The sequence below is a fragment of the Papilio polytes genome, unplaced genomic scaffold, assembly GCF_000836215.1.
Source record: "Papilio polytes unplaced genomic scaffold, Ppol_1.0 DF821288.1, whole genome shotgun sequence".
Taxonomy (NCBI): Eukaryota; Metazoa; Arthropoda; class Insecta; order Lepidoptera; family Papilionidae; genus Papilio; species Papilio polytes.
This window is the reverse complement of record NW_013527916.1, coordinates 799,934-819,147: the sequence shown is the minus strand read 5'-3', so window position 1 is coordinate 819,147 and position 19,214 is coordinate 799,934. Positions and strand designations below refer to the sequence as shown.

Here is a 19,214-nt window from a genome sequence, read left to right as displayed (position 1 = left end):
TGCTAAAGTGATCGAGGAAGAACCCGAAGAAGTACAAATTGATCAATTGAAGACAGAAAGTATTGTGAAAGAAGAAACTTCTCCAGATTTTGAAGAGGTTCCTGAAGTGCAACAAGTGCTGGGGCTCCCAGAAAAGACCAATGAAGAGGAAGATCCAAGTGACGATAGTAAGCCACGTAAAATTAAAACAAGTAAGCGTATAGTTAAAAAGAAATCAGGTCCCAAACTCGAAACAACAGAAATTACAACAACACAAATAGACCATAACCAACCGATCATTACAGTCCACACAACAGAGGAAACACTCGATGACACTACATCTACACTTGATACATTACCCAAAACACAAAGTGCTAAAGTGACCAAAGTTAAACCTGAACAAGTACAATTTGATCAATTAAGGACAGAAAATGTTGTCGTAAAAGAAGAAACTTCTCCAGATTTCGAAGAAGTCCCTGTGGTTCAACAAGTGCTGGAGCTCCCAGAAGAGGCCAAGGAACAGGAAGTTTCAAGTGATGATGGTAAGCAACGTAAAATTAAATCAAGTAAGCGCACAATTAAAGAGAAATCATGTTCCAAACTCGAAACAACAGAAATCACATCAACACCAATAGAAGATAACTAACCGGTCGTTAGAGCGTGCGCACAACTCAAACAAAACTAACCTTCAACATTTAGTTTCGCTTTAATTCCTTTGAGATTATATAGCGCATACGGCGATATTAATCGATTCTTAATTGTTCAATTAAACATTTGTATGAGCTGCGAACGTAAAAGACGAAAATTCTAATAAGTATTATTTCAAAACTACAAAATATTTATATGTGTTGTACATGATTGTATAATCATCAGTGGGATCGTGTTCAAATTCTAGCGTTATTAAAATGTTATTGACGAATTATGAAACACATAATTTCATTCGATTTACAAGTAGGCGACTGTATTTGAAGAGAAAATAAATAAATCAACAAAATAAATACTACTAAAATTTGTTTATATTTATTTATAATAATGTTTAATCGGAATTAATCGGCTTCTGACAGTGATAATAGATTATGCACGTATTTACCACCAATCATCGTCAATCGATCATCAAAAGCAAATCTTCATCACCAGCTCACTATCAGTTTCCACTGTGGGATTCGTTCCCGACCCTAATTTAGGGGTGACTGAGTTATAGTCAAACACGCTGGCCCAGCGCGGGAAGGTTACCTTCACACATTTATTTAAATTTCTCCGCCGATATGTGCGGGTTACATGGATGTTCCTTCGCCGCTAGAACATCAGGTAAATTATGAACATACGAAATTCCAATGTTCATTGTGAATTCAGAAACAATGAATATAAACAATGTTAATATTAAAAAATATCATTAACATTTTTGTAACTTAAAAATGCGGAAAACACCATTGATTTTGTAAATAATCTTACCCTAAGTAGTTTGTATCTTTATATGAACTCGATGTGTATGTGTATGTGTACTTTGTAAAAAAATGTTAAACTTCTATACTCAGTAATTAGTTTAAGTCTTATTATATTTTATTGTGTAACTGAAATGTAAAGGTACTAATTATTTTTTACCTTAATATAAGAAAAACAAATACATAACTTCATAAAAATTACTTACAGTACTTGTAATATTTGTTAAAATATTGGCATAATTTTTGTTGCTAAGGGAAAAACTACGATTTTTGCGTGAGACAAGACAGAATAACGTCATTACGTCTCTTTTAATTTTTATGTAAATCACCTAATTATGTGAATAAAAAACGGTGATTGTCCTATTGCATACAGTATTTTGCTGTTAATGCGATGGTGAATAATTTTGAAACTGGTTTGATGTTTTTTTTTTATAATTTCTTAAATTCCTGTGTCACATTTTGAAAGACTTTTATTAAGTTGCATATTTTTATGATTTACAGATGACTCGAAGTTAGAAAAAGTACCCATCGTAAAATTCGATGAAAACATAACAAAACCCATGCATTCAACGGAAACAAAAGATAAACAGCCTAAATTAAATGCAAAGAAATTAATTCCCCTTAAAGTAGAACACGTTGATGTTGAAACACCACAACACCCTGAAAAAGTTGAAAATATACAATTTACAAAAGTTAAATTGAAAAAACCTGTTCAGAAACCTAAACCAGAGCCAACATCCACTGTAACTCTGCCCAAATTCCAGCTAAAGAGCCGAATTAAAATAATTGATGACTGGCCACCAAAGGAAATAAAACCTATCTTTACCAATTTAGGAAGTATTCGTCAGAATGGAGAAATATCACGAAACGTAAAAGAAGCAGCAAAGGTTAAGAGAAAACCTGTCAAAATACCTTCAATTCCGGAAGCGGAAAAAACTGAGTTAGAGAAACCTGAAATTTTCCCAGACATTTCTAAAAAGCTAGATAAAACAAAAACAGAAGAAGACCTCGAGCCAAGTAAGCTTACAATTGAAGAAAATGAAACAGAACAAAAACCTGCAGAGCCTAAAATGAAACCAGACGTAGTTAAGACTGATACCCAAAAAACGCCAACAAAACTTTCCATTGACACGCAAGACGTAAGTGAAAAAATTACTCCTATTGAAAAAGAGGCCCCAAAGAACAAAGAAAAATCAAAAGATATAGAGGAAAAGGTTAAAAAAATAGATGAAATAGAGCCACTACCCACAACTGAAAGTGAAATAGAAATAAATGAGAACGCATTTGATAAAAAACCAGTAAAGAAACATCCTAAACTCGTTCCTCAACAAATAGAGAGTAAAACTTTTGAACCTAGTAAACCTCAATTCGCAGATAGTACTGAAGGCCCGATATTCAAAAAGCTTAAATTGAAAAAGACAGTTGCTCCTCTGAAACAGGATACGTCATCAGTTACGTTACCTAAATTTCAACTAAAAAGTCGTATTAAATATGTAAAAGATTGGCCTCCAGCCGTTACTAAGCCGTTAATAGCAACAATAGGAAGTGTACGTCAAAACGGAATACTTTCGCGTAATGTTAAAGAAGCCGCAAAACTTAAAAAAGTAGCCATTCCGACGCCTAAACTACCTGAAATTAAACATACACAATTAGAGAAAGCAATGTTCGATTCTGAAGATATAAAATTAAGTTTAAAAGCGAAACACGAAGAAGAAATAATTGAACCGATAGAAGAAACAGAACCAGAACAATTTACAATAAAACCTAAAAGGCCAAGTATTAAGAAAGTACAAGAAATAACAGACGAAGTCACTATTAAGAAAACACTAAAACCCATAAGAAAACCGTCCATTCCACAAGCGGACGACGCCGAACCAGAAACAGTAACGTTTAGACCTAAAACGACAAAAACAAAAGAGGATGTAGAACAAGAATTTAACATTCACTTAGATTCCTATGCTGAAGAAGAAATCTCGATGTCGAGTAAAGTAAAATTAAAGCCTCAACGAATTCCTACCTTTAATGAAGAAGCTAATGAAACATCAATCAAATTTTATGAAGAAACAGAAGCAGAGGGATCGATAGAAATCATAGAAACTGACGAAAATGTAAGGGATGAAACAGCAGATATTATAATACCTTTTAAGAAACAGCCGGAATATATAAAAACAAACGAAGACGAAGTAACTTCAAACATTCTTAAACCAAAGTCGCGACCAGAAATAACACAAGATGTAAATATAACTTTGGACAAAAAGCCCAAATACACGGTTCACGATCAAGAGGGCGTAAGTTTTGATGTTAAATCTCGTGCAGAAAAAGTCACTGCTGAAGATGTATCACTATCCAGACATGTGATTATTAAGCCAAAAACAAAAACTACCCACGCTGAAGGGTCTGCAGAAACTTCTATCAAAGTGACTCAAGAAGTTGAAGATAATAGCCAAATAGAAGAAATAGTTGTAAGTGATGTAGAATCAGAAGAAAATGTTAAAATGATAATTAGACCAAGGACGAAGAAACCAAACTATGAAATAAGTGAAGTAGAAGAGGTAAATGTTGAACTAAAACCGAAAAAACCGAAGAATGATTTATATGAAGAAGAAAACCTTACATTTTCTACTAAACGTACACCAAGAAAGCCTTTGGAAATACAAGGTACATATTTTTTTTTACTAATTACAATTGTCGCTAACAGCATTTTTTTCTGCCAGAACAGATAGATTTTTTTTATTATTACGTATTTTATCGGAATAGATATTTTTTCTCTCTTTTAAGTTATATATATTTATAGGTAGTTTTGGATTTTAAACCGTCTTAGTGTTATTAAAATGGGATTTTAAGATATTAGGACAAAATATTACAAATGAGATTTTAATATTTTTTTAAACAAGTAAAGTAAGCGTTACTTTCTCTGTCTTCTCTCAGTCGGTCTGCCTACTGCCGCGTTTGTCAGAATCTCGCCTTAAAGAAACTTACATTTGATAACGATGGATGACTTTTCATTAATTTAACTGAGGAGGTTCACCTTAATAATATTACATAATTTGTATATCTTTTAATTAAGCCAATTGACCTAATTGCAAACAAAAAATCCAAATCCAGTCATAATAGACTAAAGTTCTTCGTTTTAAGAAACTTTAGATAAATGGCTAACTTTATTTCTAAGATCGCTCATATCGCTAAGGTATAGGGTGGTGAAACAGTTAAGTTGGGCTGGCTGGAACGAATCCATGATTAATCATCCATGTCCACGACTGCTCCACTACCACTAACTTAACTACCCCATTAACTAATTATTGTTATTTATATTTTAGAAGCGGATGCATCGATGAGTATAGCTAGGGAGCAGGAATTCCCTGGTAAGTCTTATTTAAGCAATATAAATCAATAAAAACCGCCTATTAATTTCTGTGCCAAGTAGAAAACAAGTATATAATTACATTTTGTTTCCGTAAATATGTCTTTAACTATAAAAGGAGGCAATATACTTAAAAAAATGTGTTATTAATTAACAACAGAATTGAAACAAGGTACCTAAAATCTTAATTCAGACGTAAATATTACGTCCCAAACTCTGCACTACTCACTCACTACTTAAAAATCAAACTCAAATATAAACGTGTGACATGGTGAAATTTTTATCAAGAGTAGCATGGGACAATCGTCCCCCTTACATTCTGAGGTGACACATCCGCGGCCCCGTATGCGCCAACAGCCGTGGAAGCTTATTCCTTAGGGGAAACACTCGTATACCTCCGCAAAACCTACTCCATAAAGGCACGCCGGAATGCACTGTGCATTTTTGTTCCTTTTTGCAAGATTTTATTTTCTAATTCTAATGAACATTTAATGGTAGACATTGCTTAGTTTAGGATAGGACTAATTTTTATTAATTTGTCTCAACGCAGGCGAATTTTATTTACTAAATTATACGGAAATTAATAAATAGGGCCAGTGAATATGGAGTTATAATGTTTGCGAATTTTCTCATGATCAGTACCTTACTTATTTCAGAAACTCCAGTCAACGTGCGCAGAGGTGATACAGTTTTCGCCGTTTACTCGTATGTTGCAGAAACAAACGATGCTATAAATCTCGTCGAGGGTGAACGATTATATATTTTAGGTAAACAAATCATATATCATTTTATTTCATCATATATGTATTTTAATGTTGTTTTAGTAACCAAATTATATGTTGCCTTATGGCTTGGCATTATAAGAGATCCTTAACATACTTGGAATTTAAACAATATAATTTTAATCATTCTATATGGGGTATGAAATCGAATACAATACTTAATTAATGGGCAACTGAATAATTAGCTGTTATGTTTTACCTGCACTACTATTTCTCTATTACTATATTAATTAATTAATTAAAAAGAAAATTACGTTAATCATATATTCATGAATTTAAGTAAGTTTATTTTCATTAGAAACTACAAATCAAGACTGGTGGTTCGTTCGAAAACATCTAACTGAAGAAACAGGTTGGGTACCGGCACAATACCTAATGGATGAAGCAAATTACACTTCATATCTGCAAAAGAAGCTTAATGAAAAAATCGATAAGCTTCCAGTATTTGAAAGTAAGTGGTCATTTGAACGAATACGTTTACATAAACAGATGTTTGACTGTTACTAATACCTTTCTTTTTTCTAGAACCAACATCTGAGGAACAGGCTATAGCGCCAATATTTGTGGAAAAGTTACGTCCTAAGCATACTCCAGATGGATCTACCGTGCAATTTGAATGCCAAGTGGAAGGATATCCAAGACCGCAAATCACTTGGTTCAGACAGACAGCTATAATAAAACCATCTCAGGATTTCCAAATGTATTACGATGATGATAATGTTGCTACTTTAATTATTCGAGAAGTATTCCCAGAAGATGCTGGTACATTTACTTGTGTAGCCAAAAACGCAGCTGGTTTTGCATCAAGTACGACTGAATTAACCGTTGAAGCACCGTTGTCGGATCATGGTTCCGAAATGACTATATTATCAAGAAAAAGTCTTTCTAGGGAGTCCTCTTTGGCTGATATATTAGAAGGCATTCCACCTACATTTTCAAAGAGACCAAAGGCGCAGTATGTCGATGAAGGCTCTAATGTTTTGTTAGAATGTAGACTTGTAGCTATTCCGGAGCCAGATATAGTTTGGCTATTTAAGGGTGAAGAAGTATTGCCTAGCGAAAATATTTCTATAGTAACAGAATCAGACATGCACATGTATTGTAGCGTTTTAAAAATAACAAATGTGAAGAAACATCAAGAGGGTACATATACAGTGGTTGCAGTAAATAGAGAGGGTGAAGCCAATTTACCTATTGTACTGAAAATTAAGACGGGTCAAAAGGAAAAGCCTCAAATTATTGAACCTCTTAAAAACATGTCTATAAGAGAAGGAGAAAGTTTTGTTCTCTCTGTTCAAGTAGTTGGAAACCCGAAACCGAAAGTAGCATGGTATAAAAATAACGAACCGATAAAATCAGACGTCTGCAAATCTGATGGCGACATACACACTGTTACGATAATAAAACCAAGAAAAGGAATAAACGATGGGATTTACACCCTTAAGGCTAAAAATACTGAGGGATCCACACAAACTAATGCCGTTATAAGTATAGAAGGTAAATTTCACAGCCAAACATTTTTAATTTACCTAATTAATAAGATAGAGCATAAGAAGACCTTCCTGCTTTTTTTCGTCGTAATTACTATAAAAAAATATTTTTTAAACAATTTGCTAAACATAACTTTTTATATTTGTGTTTTAGAACCTACTGAAGAAGATGCGGAGCCGCCATTATTCATTCACAGATTCCAGGAAATAACTGTTAACGAAAAAGGTACTATTAAACTGTTTGCCAAAGTAACGGGTAACCCTGTTCCCACTATAACGTGGTATAGAAATAATAAAGTAATAACTCCCTCCGATACCATTACCCAAGCTTTTGATGGTGAAAATATCGAGCTAGTTATACGTAATGTAGATTCTGAAATTGATTCTGGAGACTACAAATGTGTAGCGTCTAATAGTGCTGGTAAGGCATCTCATGGCGCTCGTGTGACCATTGATGTAGATAAAGTTGTATTTGTTAAAAATCTCCATAAATCTTATGAGGTCGAAGAAGGAAAACTAGTTATTTTAGAATGCGAAACATCTCACACGGTTTCTACAAAATGGTACCACAATAACAAAGAGTTAAGTGGAATGGATCACAGGGAAATAATACAAGAATCCCGAATTCATAAATTGAAAATTAAGAAAACTAAACTTACTGATACTGGAAAGATAAAATGTATCGTGAAAGATCAAGAAACCAGCACAGACTTAATAGTCCATGAGACCACTCCAGAATTTATAAGAAAATTACAAGATTTCGAAGTTAAAGAAAAAGATGTTGCAATCCTGGAAGTAGAAATTAATTCAGAAACCGCAGATGTATTGTGGGAAAAAGAAGGTAAAATTATTAAGCCTAAGAAAAACAAATACGATTTTGAAAAACGAGGGAATGTTCGAAAATTATTTATCAGGAATACTTCAGTACATGACGAAGGGGAATACACTTGTATATTACGTGATGATGCATGTACTGCAGAAGTGACAGTTGTCGAATTGCCTCCCGAAATCATATCACGTCTTACAGATCAAAGAGTAAAGAAAGGTAACAAAGCAACATTTGAAATTGAACTGACAAAAGGTGATGCTTTAGTACAATGGTATAAAGACGACATGGAAATACAATTTTCAAATCACATTCAACTTACTATTGATGGTAAAAAACAAAAGTTAAAGATTTATGACTGTGATGATAGTGACGCGGGTGAATACGCATGCGTTGTAGGTAATGATAAATGCACAGCCACACTTACTGTTGATACACCAACAATAGATTTTACCTTGCGTCTGCCTGAATTTATCATAGTCCCGGCATATTCAGATGCATATTTAACTGTCGAAATACCAGATGAACAATATGACGTTACTTGGCTAAAGAGAAAAAATAAAATTGAAGACTCAGAAAAGTTTACTTTAATATCTGATGGTAAAAAACGCACTCTAATTATTAGAAAATGTCTGGAAGAAGACCAAGGTGAATATTCTTGTGTATTGTTAGACGCGATGTGTTCGACGAAGTTAAAAGTTGAAGGTGAGTAAAAATTTAAACCAGAAAAAGTTTAAAACATTGTACATTTATTTAGATATTTATTAATTTAAGTGTATTTTTACAGTTACAGAATTCTCTCCTAAAATCTTAGACTACGTAAAGGAATACAAAATAAAGAAAGGAAGTGACGTAACAATAATTGTCAGTTACGAGGCTGTTCCTAAACCTAATGATGAATGGATAGTTAATTCTAAGATAATAAAAAGATCCAAGCATACAAAACCATTCATAGACTCTAAAAGTGCTAGCCTCACTATTAAAAAAGTCGATAATACGGATGCTGGCATTTATAAACTTCGTCTAGAAAACAACTGCGGAAAAGCAGATGTTGATATCAATGTCATCATTACAGGTAACGTGAAATTTCACATACTACTATACATAAGATAATGCTTTAAATAAATCTATTTCTTCCGGAGATATTAACATTTCAAACGTGTTTGCAGATATTCCATCTCCACCTGGAAAACCTAACGTATTGGAGGTTGATGACACATCTATAAACATATTTTGGGATGAACCAAAGAGTAATGGATTTTCGGAGGTTACTTGTTACATTGTTGAATATCAAGAAAAGAATACTTCCGAGTAAGTCTCTCAAATTAACAATGTACATTTTTTTACTTTATAATTTTAATATTATAACTGTGAACAACCTCTAATTAATTTATCCTGCAAATTTACTATGTAACTTTATTAACTTTTATTATTATTATTACTTTAATTTTCAATTTTTAGATGGATATCAATCGAAAATATCACGAAAACTCAAGTCTACATTAAAAATTTAAAGGTTGATACTTATTATCGATTCAGAGTATTTGCGGTCAATGAAGTTGGTGTAAGTGAATCTTCAGAATGCTCTGAATTTATACTCATAAAGAAAAAGGTAACAAAACAACCACCCTCTGTAGAAAAACCACTAAAAGATGTAATAGGAACTCCAAACGAAGATGTAGAGCTGACTTGTATATTTGGAGGTATGCCGCAACCAAAAGTTACATGGTTTAAAGATGGAAAGAAAATTATTACTTCGAAATCTACATATGTCAATAGAGTAGCAACACTTATTATTTCGGTGGAGGAACAATCTCAAGGGGAATACAAATGTGTTGCTGTAAATGATTACGGTGAAGTAGAAACATCGTGTAACATAGAAGTACAACAGAAACCAATCATACATATAACGGAAATCGAGACGACACAAAAGTTAAGAGTCAATGATAAATGGTCTGTTACTGCCACTATTGAAGGTATACCCAAACCGCAAATTGTTTGGTATAGAAATGGGTCTAAGATCGATGATTCAAGCGATATCCGTAAAACAATTAAGGATGACGTTAGCGTGATAAACATTCCTAAAGTTGAAAGGGTCCACAGCGCCAAATATACAATTGAAGCTTATAATATCGCTGGTTCCACTTCTTACGATGTCAACTTAAGTGTATATGGTAAGTTTTTTTAATTTAATTATCTTGTGAAAGTTACTTCTTGTTAAACAAACTTTTCATATTAATTTTACGAAAGAATAAGCCTTTTATAGGACAGGAAATTCAGAATAAGTGTAATATTTATTTCAACAGATGTACCAAGTAAACCGGAAGGTCCTGTTGTTATGAAGGAAATAAGCAAAGAATCTGTCACAATTCAATGGAAACCTCCTTTGGACGACGGCGGATTAGATCTAACAAAATACGCAGTTGAAAAATATGACCCGGAAATAAAGCAATGGCTTAAGGTGGCTGATGTTGATAAAGAAGTGACGACGTATTGCTTCCAAGGATTGAATGAAAATAATAGTTATAAATTTAGAATAACGGCCATAAATCCTATTGGGGTTTCTGAAGCATTAGAAAGTGAGGCAATAGTAATTAAGACAGCTTTGGGTAAGTGAAATCTGATGAACTTCGAGTTCTACGATGACTTTTGCACTTTTTTATTAAATTGATATTTACAGTAGTTATTAATTTAATATATTTAATTCATTACAGACGTACCATCACCGCCGTTGGGCCCGTTAGGTATTTACGGCATAACTACTGATTCTGTAACAATAACTTGGTCACCACCGGAAAGAAATGGTGGTTCAGCTATACTGGACTACACTGTGGAAGTAAAAGACGGCAAGAAATGGAAACACGTCGCCACAGTGACAAACACCACGGCCAGAATAGAAAAACTGCGTGCAAATATGACATACAAATTGAGAATATACGCCAGAAACGAAATTGGTGTGAGCTTACCATATATTCCCGAACAAGAAATTATTATTGGGAAAACTTTATGTAATTATCCTTTATTATTTTAACAAAATGTTTTACACACTATTACCAATAATATCTTATTTAATGTTGTTTTTTCTCATCTCTATTAATGGCACTTTGAATTTTAAACTTAATTTACTCTTTTAGCTCCACCTTCTCAACCTCTAAACGTTGTGGTAAGAGAAATTACCTCGAGGTCTGTTACGCTTTCGTGGATGGCACCAGAAAGTGATGGCGGCAGCATTATAACAAGTAAGATTTTAATATTTACTAACTAAAATCGTTATGTAATACTTCAAAACGTTAATGGAAACAATTATGTAATGATAACTAGCGATATTAATTTAAACACTGAACTAGAGGTCCCGCCAAGAAAGCGCGCAAAAAATCAATTCTTCTAATGACATTGACAGCTGTCAGTTCGAGTGTGACAATAGTCTAGTGATTCGCCCACTACAGCGTGGTACGAATTTTTTTCTTAACGGTACTTATATAAATAAAAAAAATCAATTTCAGATTACATAATAGAGTATACGACAGTAAACAGAAAATCATGGACGAAAATAATCACAGTAAATGGTTCAACGTATGAGCATTGTATTGAGAACATTCGAGAAAAGGAAGATCTCATATTCAGAATATCTGCCGAAAATGTAATTGGCATTAGTTTACCGACAGAATCTGAATTAGTACATTTGGAGAAACATGCAAGTAAGTAATTTGTTCACAATAATTCATACGTCAATTCCTATTCATATATTTGCTTTTTACCGAGCTCGTTATAAAGTTATAATACTTAATTGTAAAAGACATAGTTATTCGTAACTCAGATACATGACAAAATCCATAAATGTAGTTGAAAATTGAATTTTATGTTATGAAAGTTTTATCATGATATATGAATGTAAAAAAGAACGAAAAGTGTATCGCAAATGTAAGTTGCTGAATATCTCGTTGACGTACGTAACTAAAGTCAGTTATTAATTTGTCAATTTCTATTTCAGCTGTACCTTCTCCACCAATTGGGCCATTAGAAATTCGAACAGTAGGCAACAACATTGTAATGACGTCTTGGGGAACGCCGGAATGGGACGGAGGTGCACCTCTTCTGGGCTACAACATAGCCATCCGTGATGTGACGAAGACGATGTGGATGGAAGTTGGAAAAGTAGACAGTCAAACACTGAAATTCAATATCAAGGATTTGAGTGAGAACCATACCTACATGATAAGAATATACGCTCGCAACGAAATTGGTATCAGCGAACCGCTTGAATCCGATGAACCATTTAAAGTAATTCCTGGAGAAGGTAAATATTTATTAACTCTATAAAACTAGCTGTTCCATTGCGGCTTCATCTTAAAGTATTTAGTTATAACTAAATACTTTAAATTATTGTTTACATTTGTCAAATTATCAATTGCAAATGTCAAAAATCAAATGCACAAATGACAACAAAGGCTAATGACATTGGACAGCAATTACCGTTACCTTCGCAATTTTGCTTTTTTAATGTTGGTAGCTTGTAGTTCATGATACCTTTCCCACATGAAGGTTTTTTCCAATTTATTTACCCCATAAGTTTGATAGCGTGAAAATAGATAGCCTTAAGCGTGTCGTCAGTGAAGGGTTTTTTATTAAAGAAATAATTATTCAAAAATATGCTGTGATTTTTTTCCCATTGAGTCGATTGATTGTATAGATTCCGTTGATAATAACATTACATACTATTTATTTAAGCAAATGCGTAAAAACATGTACGTTTAATGGGGTACATTTTCAGGATCTAGGTATAAGAAAAATTAGGTTCGACCGAGATTATCATTCGTTATCAGTTTTTGCGGACTCCCATTTTCTTCAATCAGTTACTAAACCATGTAATAACGTGATTATAATTTGTACAGATTCGTATGCGGATGAGGAACCTTATGAACAAACAGAGATGACGGAGCCGACGTCTTTCAGTACGCAAACGACGACTTCGTGGCTCCGCGAACACAATATGGACGCAGATATACGATCGTACGCCCGTGGCTCCCTCTTGCGACGTGACGAGTACTTCTTCAGAATATGGTACTACGCCAAACAACTGTTCAAGTGAACTTATAAACGCACGTTCGAACATTGACCTGTGATATTTCAGAACAAAATTTATTGTTCATATAGTCCGCGTATAGTAACCGTTAGACTAAATTTTGAAGAGCGTCCATCTTGTATTCTATCTCGCTTAAAGTTTGTTACCATTTTTATATGAATGTAATTTAAAAGGAAATATTTATTATAGATGATAAGCTAAATTATTTATTTATTAAAAAATATGTTTAATAATGTATTTTTGTAAAATTTGATGTTAACATTTAAGCCTTATCTTTATTTTCTTTCTTTGGGAGACGTTTAAAATATAGGTGCATTATTTTTTAAATAATCGATAAGACTTAAATAATATACATCGAATTTTATTTAAAAAAAATTGAAAAATTAAATAAATAATAGCAACCCAAATAACACGTTTTTTACTACAAAATTCAATACAGGATGTATACCACCCTTCCTACCCTTCTTGTTACAAGCGGATATTTTTTCATGGATACAACAAGCAAGTTATACATAATTTATTGGACAACTTAAAATTTGCTTGTTGAATAGTTAGTTTGGCTTTTGTCAACAGGACTCAACTTTTTACCTATAGGTAGCATGTTTTCGTTAACACGGATTTTTTTGCCTCTGGTACAACTGAAAAATGTTCCTAGTGTCTGCTCTATAGTAGATTTATGTGTTACTCTTTGGCCTTCTGTCAGGTAAACATAGATTATATGGGGCTTAAATAAAGAACACAGCTAAGTACTCATTTATTTAATATCAAATATTTCACTTATTAATATTATAAAATGAAAAGGCATCTAATTACGAGTTTTAAAGTTCAAGATTCGCACATTAAAATGTCAAAGAGTAAAACTGTATTGTTATTACATCGTTACTAATAAATGCTTAAAATACAATCCAATAACTTTAAAACCAACTCTTTATGATACTAACAGATATTGGCACTATTACATAAATTAGAATCAACGAACAATCATGACAATTTTATAATAAAAACGTTGTTATAATCTAAATAGTAGGCACAGCTACAAACACTTTACTGGCGATTTCTGCGACCTGTAAAAAAAATAGAAAATATATAATTTCATCGAACAATACGTGAGTTAAGCAGTTTTTCTTTTATTTTTTTCTAAACGTCTTACCCTTATCTTTGGTGGACTTGACTTGTTTGTTTTTGTTGCATTTTTTAGTAATGCGTCGGCTTTGATCGCAAGTCGGGTCGCTGTTTGCTTTCAACATATCAGTTCTGGACATCTCCCCATTGGGGCTACACTCGCTCCATGATGATTTCTCGTAACGGCATGCTAGTAACAAAACAATACCTATATTTTTCACTACATCTACAAGTGAACAATATATTTATTTGTTTCTTTTTATGGAATGCAATCAGATAAAAATATTACACGTCTTCAGTTATTGTTTTTAACATATTACATACATACAATAACTGTGCTGAATAGTATTCATTACAGTAATTCCTTTATTCAACAAAACAAGTGTAATGTTACCTTTTTTACATTTTTTCTGAATCGTCTTTGTACGCTCGCAGTTCGAAACATCCCCTTTTTTCAAAGTAAGCGTTCGCGAACGTATGTTCGTCTTGGAATCGCATTCGGACCAAGCGCCTCGCACGTAGCGGCACGTCTCTGAACAAATATGACATACCTTACATATTTGAATACAAAATATTGGTAATTTTAATTTAATGTCAATTGAAATCGACATTTTTAACGTAAAGTTACGTGAGGATGGGATAAAATAATAAGATCTAGTTACAATAATTAATCAACAATCTTTCGTAGTTAGGCTTTAGCAAAATTTTCTTTTTTAACGACATATTACCGACACCTACCTCTACTTTTAGCGCCTCTTTCGTTACGGACGAGCAGTTCGTGATCGTCCTTCTCAAAAACCTCCCCTTCAGCTGCGGCTATAGCAACCAGCAGTAGAATCAAACCAGCGACCATCCAACCGCGATGTTTATTCTGCAAAAAAGTCATATCATTTACCACATTGTATTCAAACTGCAGACGACTTTTTTAAATATTTAGTTACAATTATAATATCAAAAAAAAATGTAAACCTCTTTTTTAAAAGTTCATAAATTCCAATAAACATCGGAGGCGCAAAGCTAGCAATAATTACGCCGTGTTAACGTAACATCTATATAACAATAACAATTCCTCACATTTTCTTTAAGAAAAAAAAACATTTTTTTATTATCCTCCACCACCTACATGCATAAAACACGAATTACTGAGTTACAATTTAATTTAAAACAACAAAATCATTTAGAAAATCACGCAAGCAAATGGATGTATTTAATTTAATAATTAATTGCTATGAAATGTATTTCAAACTACTCGTCTTCATTCACGACTTGTTTAATGGTTACTTAAGATTTCCCTTAGTGAAGATTAAAAAAAGAAATCTTCATTAAGGAATTGCTAAAGTAACGCCAATTGACGTAATAGAGTAGTTAGAAAGTTAAGTTTTTATATTCGCTGCGCAATTAAATTTATATTTTGAAATTTCGCAATAGCTCTGATATTTAATGGAGAGCAGAAATTATTTTTCATAAATGAAATGTTTGATTGAACTTTTTCTCATTTAAAAGTTTTCATCGAACGCTTTAAGTTTAAGGAAATATTTTATTTCAATTAGAATAAAATTATTTTAGATTTAAAATCATTCCGAATAAAAATGTTACTTGTTTTAATATTATTTTCCTCGTGTGTTATCAAGAAGATGAATTGTGGTTTAGGAGAGCAATTTGTAAATTCATATCAATTATGTTTATTAATAACGACGAACAAATGATAGTGCCCAGTCAACGACTTTATTGTTTCACAGTTACGGACTCAATACGAAAATAAACTCAATGAGTCGCTTGCCACTTCTATCTGATAACGAGTGTGATGATAACAATTTATTGTTTTTCTGTCTGTACAGGAAACATCCAGGGCCGGTATCCGGGTCTATCTTCTTAATATTTTCCTAATATCTCATAAGCAATTTTTGGGATACTATAACTGAATATAAATAAACAAATTTTGCCGCTAAAACTGATGTCAAGTGGCGACATCTCGTAGCTGAATTGCATCCCTGACCTAAAATTCGAACAAAGACCCCCGGAACTTAAAGAAACAAAGGCGACAAAGTACATACGTAATGTAACACTAGTTTCCATCTTTATTTTACGCCGTGGGACAAGTATTGATTTACACGGAGGCAAAACAAAAAAGTCCGAAGAGGCTGCATTCCACAAAAAGACCCATAAAAATACCTACATATGGTATCTACGAGTTTAACATGCTGCGTGTTAGAGCGGGACGGATTAAATTGCATAGGTTACGGAATCCGGCACAATATTTCTATCGGACTCAGATGACAGCGGAACACACACAATATAATAAAAATAAAATTCTTAATAATTTTTAGCCCTGTATTGTTCCCGATTTTTATCAAAACTGTTTCCAGATTCAGTGCAACAAATTATTAATATTCACGCGTAAAACGAAAGCCATTTTTTTTAATGCAATATGTAATTATAAACACATTGTGTTTTAACACAATTATAAATAATCCAATATTCGTTTATCGTTATTAATAAAGTGGTTAATTTTAAAAACAAATGAACGTTTTTAAATTACAGATATTTTAAAAAATCCATGTGATGTAATATATCGCTAAAAAGTCGCTTTAATTCTAAATTGTTTTGAATACAACCTGTAAAGAAGATTAATAAGAATTTCATAAAGTTAAAATATGCTTACCTCCATTTTCGCAGTTGTATTTCGTGTGGTAGGGTGAAGTGCGTGCTGTCCGGACGAGGTACGGTACGCGAGTGCGCGACGTAGAGACTCCGAGACTCGGAGAGAGGACGCTTAGCTATTGATCTGTCCCTTACTACACCCGGGACTGGTACAGTACCACTGTACACTACATACTCCTGCTCCTGTACCTCGCCCGATACTCCCGCTTCCCCCCGGACACACCCGTAACATCTCTCTATCTACGGCCCAACAAGATTTATTACCTTTTCCGGGAATGATCGGATTTCCTTCGCGGGACGACTTTGGTTTTTTTTTCTGGCGAGACGCCAATTAACTAACAGATTTAATGCGTAGCTCGATTCGTTTTGTTTTGATGCGACGTGTTCATTGGTTCTCGTTTTTAAGTACCATTTAAACTTTAAATACCTTTTAAAGGTAAACGAGAAATAGTGTTGAAATTTTTTTATTTTGTTTAACCGAAGAAGTTTCTAGAAATATTTTTATTTACGCTTGATATTTAGCGAAAACTAAGATAAATAAGATTTTATCAAACTTTTTTCTATCAGACCATGCTCTAATATTAATCAAATCAACCCATTATGGAACATCTGTAACTTCAGTACAATCATAGATAACAGAAGAAATAATTTCATCCGGGTGGTATTAAACAACATACAAACTATGTAAATAACAAAAAGCTACGTATCCCTCGGGAACTGGACATTTCTCGTGAATAAACCTTATCCCGTATGTACTCCAGACTTTGTTTTATATCTGTGCCAAATTTCAATAAGATATGTTGAAGCGCTGCAGAGTGATCGATTAAACATTAAAAAACTAAATTAGTGAATCCCACGGGAACTATCGCTATTCTCGGGATAAAAGTAGCCTATGTGTTCTTCCAGACTATTCTCTAGACCTGCGCCAAATTTCATGGAGATCCGTTCAGCCGTTTAGGCTACAAACGCTAACAAACATCCATTCATCCATCGTAACTTTCGCATTTATGTATAACATTCACATATGATTACGAGTATTGCGTCTTAAAAAAATGATAAAACGCGATATTTTACATCGCCGGTTTTTGTCATAGATTAAAATTGTTGAGTTTAAAAATGTAGGTTGACATAAATGAACAATTTAAAGTGAACACCTGGTGTTGAAATCTATTTTAGATCTTTCAAAAGTATTCGGTGCGCATAGAACTCTGAACACTTTTGCATCTAGACATTTCTTTCTTTTTACATCGTCTGCCCTCTGCGAGTTGCAAATAAAAAGACTGTAATTTCATTTGGATGTCTGGAAAATACTTTAAAAATGTTTCTGAATAAAACCGAATTTTTAATATAACATTTAAAAGTAAGTTTCTTATATTTGAATGCTGCAACAAAATTGCTAACGTTTCTATTTGACGTTTTATTTGTTACTAGCTTCCGTCTGCGAATCTGTCCACGTGGAATTAAAAAAATGTAGGTAGCCTATATGTTCATTAAGACTATCCTCTACATCTATGCCAAATTTCACCGAAATCCGTTCAGTCGTTAAAGCTACAAACTCTAACATCCATCCATCTAAACTTTCGCATTTATAATATTAGTTAGATATGAATGATTTATTTTTATCTCTGGTATAAGATTTTTTCATTATCGGTAGAATGTTTTTCTTAAGGAAACCTTGCTTACTTGATACATTGTACCATCTATGAGATATCACGGCGATCGATTTCAAACGGGAAAAATTCATTTACGAAACATAACTGTAACACCGCAATGCATAAATGAATTTAATTTCGCATGAATTTCGCAATTCCGGGATGTTTGAATTTGTAACGTTTATTTCTGTGCATTTTAATTAACGTTACGGTTCATAGTTGCGTATATTGCAGATTGGGAGGAAGGTGTTGCGCGGAAATGATTCTTTTAATCGTATTAAATCGAACTTATTTGTTAAACATTAAATATTTACAATTGTGATTTAAGTCAGATAATTCGTTAATCACCAGCTCACTTGTTTTTTATAATATAAGTTGGCAAACGAGCAAAGGGCCACCTTAATCCGCCAAAATTGCGAAGCAACCGCTGCCCATAGACATCCGCAATTGCAGATGCGTAGCGTACCCTTATCCGACGGAGACGGAGACGCACATAAAGAGGATATTTCCCCTTTCTATGCATCTCCTCCACCGTCAAATCCACTTCCTCTTCCCATCCTCTTCTTATAAGAAAAGGGTGGTAAAGAGAAGGTACTAAAATTAGGCCTCCTTTGTCCTCACTAAGGGGGCTCGGAGCCTACCTTAAGTAAGGGGTGACTAGGCCATAGTCAAACGCTGGCCCAATGCAGATTGGTCGACTTCACACATATTTTTGAATTTCTTCGCCGATATGCAGGCATCGCGATGTTGTCCTTCACCGTAAGAATGTCGGGTAAATTACATACTTATGACATTCGAGAATCGAAAATCACATTC

General features: G+C 33.4%; 2 protein-coding genes across 2 annotated transcripts; one reads left to right on the top strand and one right to left on the bottom strand.

The window, feature by feature from the left end:
• Positions 1 to 4: 4 nt before the first annotated feature.
• LOC106109492 (muscle M-line assembly protein unc-89-like) lies at positions 5 to 13,370 on the top strand (the record flags this gene model as incomplete). Its single annotated transcript, XM_013291011.1, has 16 exons — positions 5 to 521; positions 1,923 to 4,079; positions 4,739 to 4,783; positions 5,439 to 5,549; positions 5,863 to 6,015; positions 6,090 to 7,061; positions 7,209 to 8,585; positions 8,668 to 8,955; positions 9,050 to 9,191; positions 9,342 to 10,054; positions 10,187 to 10,489; positions 10,595 to 10,888; positions 11,015 to 11,119; positions 11,384 to 11,578; positions 11,872 to 12,177; positions 12,773 to 13,370. Coding segments are annotated over 16 exons (7,875 nt in total), but the record flags the coding sequence as incomplete, so codon positions are not given.
• A 336-nt stretch (positions 13,371 to 13,706) lies between these two features.
• LOC106109504 lies at positions 13,707 to 16,895 on the bottom strand. Its single transcript, XM_013291024.1, has 5 exons — positions 16,748 to 16,895; positions 14,824 to 14,956; positions 14,480 to 14,617; positions 14,114 to 14,275; positions 13,707 to 14,027 (listed from the first exon to the last, which is right to left on the bottom strand). The coding sequence occupies exons 1-5, from the start codon at positions 16,751 to 16,753 to the stop codon at positions 14,008 to 14,010; spliced, it is 459 nt and encodes a 152-aa protein (XP_013146478.1). The 5' UTR covers positions 16,754 to 16,895; the 3' UTR covers positions 13,707 to 14,007.
• Positions 16,896 to 19,214: the final 2,319 nt, after the last annotated feature.

What these genes read in the sequence shown, in the direction of transcription:
- LOC106109504 (XM_013291024.1), bottom strand. An exon ending in TCAGAAAAAATGTAAAAAAG is followed by an intron (nt 14,276 to 14,479) that starts GTAACATTACAC and finishes TTTTGTTACTAG; the next exon opens with CATGCCGTTACGAGAAATCA. An exon ending in CAAGTCCACCAAAGATAAGG is followed by an intron (nt 14,028 to 14,113) that starts GTAAGACGTTTA and finishes TTTTTTTTACAG; the next exon opens with GTCGCAGAAATCGCCAGTAA.